Below are 11,385 nucleotides of genomic sequence, written 5' to 3'. Positions count from 1 at the left end.
TTTCACATGAAAATCAGTTTTATTTGGACTAGTTCACTTCATATTATATGAATAGAATTAGCCAATCAGTTAGGGTGCTTTACTCAGCTGCTTCTTTTCCCTGTAAAAAAGAAAAAGAAAAAATAAAGACAATGGATGAATAGTTTGCAGTACTTATTTTCATACATTAATATCACACTCTGAGTACATGTTGTGGTTTGTTTGCAATGTTATTCAAGGAATTTGTTTTCAAAAAGGGTGTCATAAATTTGTTATGATAGACTGGAGCATGGGCTTTGATAGATATTTTATATTCCATTACCTTGCCAGAGTCACGGGTCTTGGCTCTGAGCTTGTTGACCTGGGACTCAGCAATGTCAGCACGCTCCTCAGCCTCCTCCAGCTCATGCTGGATCTTCCTGCACTTGGACAGATGAACATTGGCCTGCTCCTCCTGGAATAGAATATATTGTAAAGTGTTTACATTTTCAAAAAGGCCAGCATATATACTGTGTATTGAAATATGACATGCTATGAAATTCTAATTATTTAAATACATGTTTTGCCCTTACCGCTTCCTCAGCATGTCTCTTGTAGGACTTAACCTTGAGTTGCAGCTTGTCGACCAGATCCTGCAGCCTGGCAACGTTTTTCTTATCCTCCTCGGTCTGTAATATGAAATATTCATTACATTGTAAATGTTTTAATGGAAAGTAAACTGATATTGGACAAATGTATACTGTACATGTTAAATGTGATCACAGCTTTACCTGATAGGTGAGCTCCTTCACTCTCCTCTCATACTTGCGGACACCCTTAACAGCGTCTGCTCCACGTCTCTGCTCAGCCTCAACCTCTGTCTCCAGCTCACGCACCTTCAGAAAACAGGAAAATGTATGCAATATTTAAAATGTCTTTTGTGTATCTTTTTACTTCTGCTCAACTTGCAAAATATTAACATGACTGTTGTACCCTAGACTCGAGTTTCTGGAGCTGCTTCTTGCCACCCTTCATGGCCAGGTTCTCAGCCTCATCCAGACGGTGCTGCAGGTCCTTAACAGCAACCTCCAGGTTCTTCTTCATCCTCTCCAGGTGAGCGCTAGTATCCTGCTCCTTCTTCAGCTCCTCAGCCATCATGGCAGCCTAGAGAATATAAAATAGGGGTTAGAAGTCTCATAAAAAACACATTTTAACTGGAGTAGTACTATGACCAAATGAAATTTAAACCTACATCGGTGATGGCCTTCTTTGCCTTGTCCTCTGCATTTCTTGCTTCCTGAATGCTGTCATCAACTTCACTCTGGACCTGAACCAGGTCAGATTCAAGCTTCTTCTTGGTGTTCAGAAGGCTAGTGTTCTGAGAGGTTTAAAGAGAAATGTCACTTATGAGGTAACATGCCTCATTTTTGCATCATTAAACCTTATTTGTTTTTTTAAATTGTTGAAATGATTATCACCTGAGAGTGCAGAAGTCCAACACGCTCACTGGCATCCACCAGCTCCTGTTCAGCAACCTTGCGTCCTCTCTCTGTCTGTTCCAGAGCAGCTCTAAGTTCCTCAATTTCAGCAACCATAAGACCATTTCTGCGGTCCACCATAGCAGCCTGTTCCTTGAGGTCTTCCTGGGCTCTGATAGCATCATCAAGGTGCAGTTGGGCATCCTAGTTAAAAAGTATATTAAAATATTTAGATTTAACACGATTGACACCTTTTGTGGATCCACTCACTGTACTGTAGTTTGTGCAGCAGCACCATGACAACAATACCTTGAACTGTCCCTGCACATTCCTCAGCTGCTTCTGGGACTCAGAAGCCTGGCGATTGGCATGGCTCAGCTGAATCTCCATCTCATTCAGATCTCCCTCCATCTTCTTCTTGATTCTCAGGGCATCGTTCCTGCTCCTGACTTCAGAATCCAGAGTACCCTGCATGGAGTCAATCACCCTCTGGCTGTTCCTCTTGATCTGCTCCATCTCTTCATCTTTTTCTGCCAGCTTCCTGTCCACCTCACCCTTGATCTGGTTGAGCTCCAGCTGGACACGCAGGATCTTAGACTCTTCGTGTTCCAGAGTTCCCTATTGACATCAACAAATAAAATGTTCATCCTTGCCTTGATATCTTTCACAGTATGCAGATTTTTATCTCCTTAGATGAAAAATGTACCTCAGCCTCCTCAAGAGCTGTCTGGATTTCAGACTTCTCTGTCTCCACCTGCTTCTTGGACTTTTCCAGCTCATGGATGCTCTTGCCAGTCTCACCCATCTGTTCAGTCAGATCTGAGATCTCCTCTGTAGAGAGACACGTGTGGTTAGTAATCAGTAAGCCTCAAAATTTAAACCTAGTTTCCAATGCAATAAGGCAGGAACTTACGCTGCAGATTCTTGTTTTCACGCTTCATGGTCTCCAGGTGATCCAGAGCTTCCTCATATGAGTTCTTCATCTTGAACAGTTCAGTGCTTAGAGAACGAGCCTCCTTCTGAGCTCCTTCAAGCTCGGCCTGACCCTCCTCATACTTTTGCTTCCACTCTGCCAACACCTGAGTGACACAATTAATATGGTTTTATTAGTCTACTAATATGAAAACAAACACACACACACAAAAATATTGTAAACAATTTGACCTGACCACACAAGATTAACATTATTACCTTGTCAAAGTTCCTCTGCTTCTTGTCTAGGTTAGCAGCCAGTCCATTAGCCCTCTCAACATCGATCATGAGGTCCTCAACCTCACTCTGGAGCCTCTGTTTGGTTTTCTCCAGAGAGGCACACTTGGAATTCACAGCCTCAATCTGCTCCTCAGCGTCCTGAAGGCGTTGAGCCAGCTTTTTCCTTTAAAAAAAAGTGTTACATTTTCTTGTCAGTCCTTAAAAACCTTAAATTTACTAGAGCCATTTACATTTTTGTTAGATATATTGTTAGATGTTATTGTTCTTAGATTAAACACCCCCTATGTTAAGACCAGTTACTATTACTGTAGTGTCAAGTGTTACTTATTTTAGAAAATGCAAAGAAAGTACTTTGATTTATATGCTTATTGATACCAATGTCTTTCATTTCATTGTCCGAGTGGTACTCACTTGGCCTCCTCAAGCTCCTCAGTGCGCTGGATAGCATCAGTTTCATACTTAGTTCTCCACTGAGCCACCTCACTGTTGGCCTTGGACATTCCACGCTGCAGCTCAGCCTTGGCCTCCTGCTCCTCCTCAAACTGTTCCCTCAGCAGGTCACAGTCATGGCGAGCTGATTGCACTCCATGAGCAAGCGCATTCTTGGCCTAGTGGAAGAAATGTATGCTTGAATGCACCAAATGTCTAAATGGCATCAAATAAAACCAGGGCAGATGTTAAATTTTCTTACCTTAACCTCCTCTTCAACCTGCCTCTTCAGCTCCTCAATCTGCTGAGTGAAGGCCTGTTTGCCTCTGGTCAGCTGGGAGACAAGAGCCTCTTTCTCCTCAATTTGACGGCCAAACTCACCTAGTTTAAAAATGATCATCAAACATTAGTGTGTCTTTGTTGTACACTGAAGATTACTGTAGGTAAACAGTGTGTTAAACAAACCGTTTTCTGTCAGGAGACGTGCTCTCTGTCCACTTATGTCATTGATTTGGCGAACATGTTCATCATTCTTGGTCTTCAGTTCGCTAAATTGGTCCTCAAGAGTACGGCACATCTTTTCAAGATTTCCCTTGAGTCGAGAAAAAATGGAAATGAATTGTTTTATTTATGAATCCCTCAGTTATTATACTAATCTAATTATCAGATTGCAATTTAATATCTCATTTACCTTTGATTTGGCCACAGCCTCCATGTTGCTGGAGAGATCATCAATCTCCATCTTATATTCACTCTTTTCCTTCTCAAGCTTCTGCTTGACACGCTGGAGGTTGTCGATCTGCTCTCCCAGCTCAGCAACACTGTCAGCCTGCTTCTTACGAAGAGCAGCAGCAGTAGCTTCATGCTGCAGAGTGGACTCCTCCAGGTCACGACGCAGCTTCTGGAACTCAGCCTCACGCTTCTTGTTCATCTCAATCTGAGCAGCAGTGGCACCACCGGCCTCCTCCAGCCTCTCGCTGATCTCCTCAAGTTCCCTGGAAAGGTCAGCCCTCTGCTTCTCAACCTTGGCACGAGCAGCACGCTCAGCCTCAATCTCTTCCTCCAGTTCCTCAATACGGGCCTGTTTAATGTAAACATGTTGTGTTTCAGTCAACAGTGAACATTAGAATAAAACATACCAAAGGTCTAATCATGTACTATCTATAATATAACCTCTGCAAGAATCATGTATTTCGTATTATCATATACTATTTATAATGTAACCTCCGCTAGAATCATGTTTTGCCTAGAATCATGTATCTCGCCTTACTTAAGTAATTATAATATAACCACTGTCAGAATCATGTACCTCTTGGGAACAACGCTGTTGTGAGTGTATGTGTACCTTGTATGAGTGTGTGGGTGCTTGTGTGTGGAATAGGTCGATGACTGCGTGTACCTATGGATGGCTACTAAAGGGTGCGGGGTGATCTTGTGATTATGTGGATGTGGGGCGATGTGGGGCGATATGGGAGGGTGGGGTGGCGGGGTTGTGGGATATAGAATGCTGTTGATTTCTTGATTGCTTGGGTCCCCTATTTATAAGCAGTTTCTGCTTCTTTGGGGTTCCCTTTCATGTACTGTACATCTGTCTTAACTGCTCATCTGAAAGACATTTTTTTCTTGCCAAGTACGTGAATTAATTATCTGAATCTGAATCTGTATGCACCAATTCATTCTATTTTAATGGGGATCCAATTAAAATAAACAATAAACAATCAGTGTCATTACCTGAAGCTCCTTGATCTTCTTCTGGAGCTGAGCACCCATTGACTGCTCATCCTCGATCTTGCTGAGGAACTGGCTGATTTCAAAGTCCTTCCTGTGTGAATTTAGAAAATGCAGTGTATGAGTATGCAACCTACTGAGTGTGTCAGTCTGTAAGTAGAGAAGAAATTAAATCTCTTACTTTTTGATCTTCTCATCAGACTGCTGCTTGTCATTCTCAAGATCCATGATGGATTCCTGGGCCAGTTTCAGGTCACCCTCAAGCTTTCTCTTTGCTCTCTCAAGGTCCATACGCAGCTTCTTCTCTTGCTCCAGGGAACCCTCAAGCTACACGTTGATATGAAAAAATAATTAATATGTTCATCAAAGGTCTTGTTTTGCCAAGTCATAGACTTTAAAAACTTACATCATCAACTTGCTGTTCAAGCTTGGTCTTGGCCTTGGTCAGAGTGTTGACTTTGTCTTCCTCAGCCTGCAGATCATCAAGAGTCTGCTGATGAGCCTCCTGGAGGGCTTTCTTCTCCTTGGTCAGCTTAGCAATGCTCTCATCCTGAGAGGCCATCTCCTCTGTCAGGTTCTTCACCTATGGTTGCAAGAAAGAGTTTGTTATTAAACAGCTATTGTGCACACTTTCCTTTATCTAATGGAGATATTGGTGTTGACAAACCTTGTTCTCAGTGGCATGTTTCTCCTTTTCCACCTTGGCCAAGGTAAGCTCCAGGTCATCAATATCCTTCTTGAGCTCAGAGCATTCATCCTCCAGCTTTCTCTTCTTAGCAGTAAGCTCAGCATTGATTTCCTCTTCATCTTCCAGTCTCTCAGTTGTCTCTTTGAGTTTGGCCTCCATCTGAATCTTGCTCTTGATGAGTCCCTCACATCTCTCCTCAGCATCTGACAGATTCTCTCCTTCCTAGATCATGTTGCATGAATGCACTCTGTTAGCACATCAAATGCTTGTTTCAGAAAACATTAGAAATCACAGCCAACTGTTCACATGTACTTACGGATGCCACTTGGAGCTGCAGATCATTCTTCTCCTGCACAAGAGACACCATCTTCTCTTCCAGTTCCTTCTTCTTGGCCAGGGCAGTAGCCAGGTCAGTTTTCATCTTCTCATAGTTTTCCTTCATATTAGCCAGCTCCTTCTCAGTTTCAGCACTCTTCAGCAGAGGCTTGATCTTGTAGTACACCTTCATCCATGGCCAATGCTTGACATTCATGAAGGAGCGGATGTTGTACTGGATGGTGAAAATGCTCTCCCTGCAGAGAAGAGGTTTGTGTTATAGGGAAATCGTCATTATTCCTACTATGACTTTGTCATGTGTGTGTCATAAGTAGCTTTTTCCAACATGCCTTCTTTCCATCATCTTCACAAACTCCCTTCTCATGAGGTATCCACGGCAGAGAGCCTGAGTCATGGTGACCAGAGCTGCCAGTTTTTCATCTCTCATCTCCTCAAGGGTACCCAGCAGACCGGCCTTGAAGAACACCTGAATAAACAGACGATACATGATAACTTGAATGGTTCAAGGTACCAGATGGTTTAAGGTGTTTTATGAATGGCAACATGAAGGCTGCTCTGCATCTATGTCACTTCTCCTTTGGCACATGGTCCGCTGTTGCACTAAATTAATTTAAATTAAGTAGGTAGTTCATTTAGATGTATTTCTAACCTATCCTCATTAAGTAGGTAGTTAATTTAAATGTATTTCTAATGTAAAAATCTATCTTCATTGGTAAATATACTGAATCAATATACTGAATTCATATACTGAACAGATCATGTATGGTGCCTACCTTGGTGTGTCCAAATCTGTACTCATCGTGATTAACATCAATTGATCCAAGCAGCTTCTCTGATGCCTTCTTGTTGTCAATGAACTGGCCCTCAGGGATGACACTGGCATTCAGTACCTTGTATCTGTTATGAGAGATGTAATGGTCAGTGTGAGCATTCTTTACCTTGTCTTAAACAAAACTAAATTATTAACTATATTTAATAAACTATATATTGATACCTCTGCTTGAAGTCACCATAGAGGATTCTGCTAGGGAAACCTTTCCTGCAGATTCTGATACCCTCCAGCACACCGTTACACCTGAGCTGGTGGATGACCAGGAAGTTCTCCATCAGACCTGTGGAACAGAGATTTGGTCATTAGTACGGTGAATAAATTGTTATTGTTTGGAAGTCTTGCAACATCATCCCTAAACAAAACAAACACACTCCAGAAAGACTAGCGGTGCTCTAGAGCGCAGCTAATGCGGATCCTAACAAATGAAATTAAACAAATAACAGACACAAATGAGATAGTGTTTTTGTACCTGGAGTCTTGGACTCATTGGGAATCAGACAACGCACAAAGTGAGGATGGGTGCTCCTCAAGTTAGTCATCAGCTTGCCCAAGTTCTCCTATAGATGGAAAATAGTAATTGTCATGAAATCTAGCACTTAGCACTTTAAGTTAAATGTGATGTTATTTTTCAGTATATAATGTTAACCTTACTCTGAACTGTGAAGACACAGTCTGCATAGAGCCACCCTTCTTCTTGCCTCCCTTCTTGCCGATCTCTATTGATAATTAGTGCAGAATATTTGTTACACTTAATATTCAATTTGTATAGCCCATTTTTACAAACAGTTTGTCTCAAAGGACTTTACATGGCATCATAACAACATCCTCTGCCCTTAGACCCTCACATCGACTGAGGGGCACATGTTTAGTTTAGCATTGATAGTAGACTACATACAGTCTTGAAATATACTTAAGAATATTGCAATGAATTCTATATCATACCCTCAACAACAGGTGGATACAGGGCAGCCAAAATTTTAACAGGGGACTTCTGGTACAGCTGCACGACAGAGTCGTTCAGTGGGTCCTTGTTCTTGTCCAGCCAGCCACCGATATTGTAGTCTACAGTGCCAGCATAATGCACCAGGGAGAAGTGGGCCTCAGCCTTGCCCTTGGCTGGCTTTGGCTTCTCAAAGGCTTTGGTTTTGCCAAGATGCTGGTCATACAGCTTATTCTTGAAGGATGTGTCAGTGGCCTTGGGGAACATGCACTCCTCTTCAAGGATTGAGAAGATGCCCATAGGCTTGAAGAAAGCAGAAGGAGATATACCATGAACTGATACTGTGGTTAAACATGCAGAGTAATCTCTTTAGATAGAATCACGGAAATTAAACTGTACCTTCTCAATTAGCTCAATACAGGCAGCCAAGTCCATACCGAAGTCAATGAACTCCCAGATAATACCTTCCTTCTTGTATTCCTCTTGCTCCAGGACGAACATGTGATGGTTGAAGAACTGTTGCAGTTTCTCATTGGTGAAGTTGATGCATAGCTGCTCCAAGGTGTTGAACTGTTAGAGGAGAAATAGTCAGCCTAATCCTTTACAGGCAAGAAGAAGGATTCTGTCATGAAAAGTACTGTAGGCTGAAATGCAGTGAATGAAGCTTACATCAAAGATTTCAAAGCCGGCAATATCCAGCACACCAATGAAATAATTCCTTTGCTGCTTGGTGTCCAGCATCTGGTTGATACGGATGACCATCCACAAGAACATCCTCTCATAGATAGACTTGGCCAGGGCAGTCACTGAGTTCTTCACCTAAATAACAACATAAAAATGACTTGAGGGGTAATACTGCTCAAGTCAATGCATTTAGCATTTCATGTATAAAAGACATTAAAAATAGGGATAAACTGCACTGCATGTCTTGATCTTTCATCTATCTATCTATCTATCTATCTATCTATCTATCTATCTATCTATCTATCTATCTATCTATCTATCTATCTATCTATCTATCTATCTATCTATCTATCTATCTATCTATCTATCTATCTATCTATCTATCTATCTATCTATCTATCTATCTATCTATCATATTTACCTGCGGCACAGTCTGTCCCTTGGTGACAAACTCATTCCCGACCTTCACTCTGGGATAACACAGAGCCTTCAGCATGTCAGCAGAGTTCAGACCCAACAGGTAAGCAATCTTGTCAGCAACTGAAAACAGTTAAGTGATTTTATGTTACTGACTGCTAATAATAGAAACGGATGACAGACAAGAATCTCTGTTTTTACATCCAAATTTTTCATGAATGATCATAAATACTCACCCTCTGTGCCATCGGGCTCAGCCTGCTCCTCACGCTGCTTCTGCTTGAACATCAAGTTACCATGGTGAAGCACAGCACCAGTCAATTTATAGATGCCCATCTTCTCCTCACCAGTGAAGCCCAGGATATCAATGGCATTCTGTGTTCACAAAAAGTGTCATCAGAATACGTAATCACTTCACAGAACACATTAAGAAAGCAATTTTGATCATTAACATGCAAATTATTGTAAAGATTTTAACAATGAAGATCACGGACATCAGTGGCTTCCAGCTCTTCTTTGTCATCAATACTGGCCACAGTGATCTGACCCATGCTGCACATGGGGAAGTCGTAGGGGTTTGTTGTGATGAGTGACATTTCTGCAGGTGAAAAGATGGGGTAAGTTTCGATAAGAGTGTTTTTCAATCAAATCTCTAAGTACATTAAACATTGTGCATCTGCTTACCAATCAGCTCAGGCTTGTGGTTGGTCATCATCTGGTAGAAGATGTGGTAGCCTCTCTCATCAGGGAGCTGGAATGACACTCTAGACTTCTCCAGCAGATCTGCAAATGTGGGTCTTAAATCACAAACTGGACAATTCTCAACTCCAATCATTTGTATTCACTTTTAGTATTGTTACTTACATGTCTCAATATCAGCACTAGCCAGTTTGCCAGTTGTGCCGAAATGGATTCTGATGAATTTACCCTGTTTGGGACAGCAGTTGTTAAAATCTCTCGATATTGGCAAGGTGTAAGAGGAATTTTTTCTTGTAGACATCTCCCCATACTTACAAAACGAGATGAGTTGTCATTCCTCACAGTTTTGGCATTACCATAGGCCTCCAGCAGTGGATTGGCTGCAATAATCTGATCCTCCAGTGACCCCTATTATCCAAGTGACAAAATCATATCAAGATATGTTTTTTCTTGTGGAGATACTTTACACACTGCATATACATTCATTGTGACATACCTGGATTTTGCTTTCCTTCTTCTTTTCGCCACCACCAACTGAGATTGTGGCAAAGTACTGGATGACACGCTTGGTGTTCACAGTCTTTCCAGCACCAGATTCTCCACTAGGTATAAACAAAGACTTATAAGAGTTTGATCAAGCTATTTGATTATCTTGGAAAAAACATCAACAAAAATGAAACTTACGTGATCAAGACAGACTGGTTCTCCCTGTCTGTTAAGTCACAAAATAAAGGAATTAAGCACTTATTTCTACAACATAAACCTCATACTAACAGTGTTATACTGAAAAGGACGTACCAGTTAGCATGAACTGGTAAGCGTTGTCAGAGACAGAGAAGATGTGGGGTGGAGCCTCCATACGCTTCTTGCCTCTGTAGGCATTCACAACTTCAGAGTCGTACACTGGGAGCCACTTGTAGGGGTTCACGGTGGCACAGAACAAACCAGAGTAGGTCTGAAAGTGATCATAGAGTTAAAACAGTTAACTCTATGTTTCCTACAAGTATAATCATTTTCAGTATTGTGTGTATCATCTGGCAGATTGTCTTACGTAGATCATCCATGCTGCATAACGCTCTTTGAGGTTATACAGGACAGAGGCTTCATTGAGATAGGTCATCATGGCCATATCCTCAATTTTGTCGTACTTGGGAGGGTTCATTTGAGAGACGTCATCCTCTTTAACTGTCTTCTCCTGCAACAGGAAATTGGTTACATTGAGAGCTGATCACATTTAATTCATATAGTATGACTCTAAACTTATAATACAAACCTCCTGAGTGTCCAGGACTTTGACGGTGACTTTGCCACCATCTCTCTTGAGGATTGTTCCCTTCAGGTACAGCTCTTTGGCATCAACCACGTAGCAGGCAGCCTTGGCATCAAAGGGTTTGCTTTGAGCCTCAATTCTCTCCTTCTCTGGCTTACGAAGGTAAATGGAAGCTTTGCCATATACGGCCATTTCTGCGTCTGTACTCATGGTGGCAGTTTATGTCTGTGAGGTAAAAAGAAATTAGAGTAATTTTAGTGCACCTTTTTGAAGTTACATCAGCTCATGAAGCTGAACATCCAAAAATAACTTCATTCAATCAAATGTTGCATCAAATTCAAAATATATTCATACCCGACCCTCTCTCTGTCAAAATGTTGTTATGTTCCACAATCCTAAAAACATAGTAGATATTTTCAGACACAGAGATACGTTTAAATAGAAGATTTGTTCCAAAATATATCTAACCAGTTGATATTTTAAAGACATATTAAAATGAAAACGTTGATATTCTACAGAACAGTTATGATGGATGGATGATCTTACCAGTATGAGGGGCTGTCAAGGGTGTACTGCTCTCTCCTCTTAGTATCCTTTTATAAGGTCAAGATTGTGCACGCTGCAAAAGTTATAACGGGCCACATACAAGATGTGGTGTGGATTACAAATTATGGCATAATGCCTTTATTGGATGTTTAATAGTCCGTCATAAAT

At 41.4% G+C, this 11,385-nt stretch overlaps 1 protein-coding gene across 1 annotated transcript; it reads right to left on the bottom strand.

The window, feature by feature from the left end:
• On the bottom strand, positions 1-11,358 carry LOC310993343 (myosin heavy chain, fast skeletal muscle-like). The gene is made up of 41 exons (XM_083981668.1): positions 11,218-11,358; positions 11,026-11,066; positions 10,675-10,896; positions 10,453-10,596; positions 10,200-10,356; positions 10,086-10,113; positions 9,898-10,003; positions 9,717-9,809; positions 9,567-9,630; positions 9,387-9,485; positions 9,197-9,300; positions 8,939-9,077; positions 8,707-8,825; positions 8,271-8,420; positions 8,001-8,171; positions 7,604-7,904; positions 7,313-7,377; positions 7,131-7,218; positions 6,824-6,941; positions 6,603-6,726; positions 6,155-6,295; positions 5,810-6,061; positions 5,473-5,715; positions 5,212-5,388; positions 4,987-5,132; positions 4,809-4,899; positions 3,769-4,158; positions 3,543-3,669; positions 3,340-3,458; positions 3,060-3,256; positions 2,628-2,811; positions 2,350-2,515; positions 2,143-2,267; positions 1,746-2,054; positions 1,437-1,640; positions 1,211-1,336; positions 952-1,122; positions 750-854; positions 552-647; positions 302-433; positions 1-100 (listed from the first exon to the last, which is right to left on the bottom strand). The coding sequence occupies exons 3-41, from the start codon at positions 10,879-10,881 to the stop codon at positions 80-82; spliced, it is 5,799 nt and encodes a 1,932-aa protein (XP_083837794.1). The 5' UTR covers positions 10,882-10,896; positions 11,026-11,066; positions 11,218-11,358; the 3' UTR covers positions 1-79.
• Positions 11,359-11,385: the final 27 nt, after the last annotated feature.

This window comes from Trachurus trachurus, assembly GCF_905171665.1.
Source record: "Trachurus trachurus genome assembly, chromosome: 1".
NCBI classification, from domain to species: Eukaryota; Metazoa; Chordata; class Actinopteri; order Carangiformes; family Carangidae; genus Trachurus; species Trachurus trachurus.
Note: the sequence above shows the minus strand (reverse complement) of the source record. Positions and strands in the feature narration are given on the sequence as shown.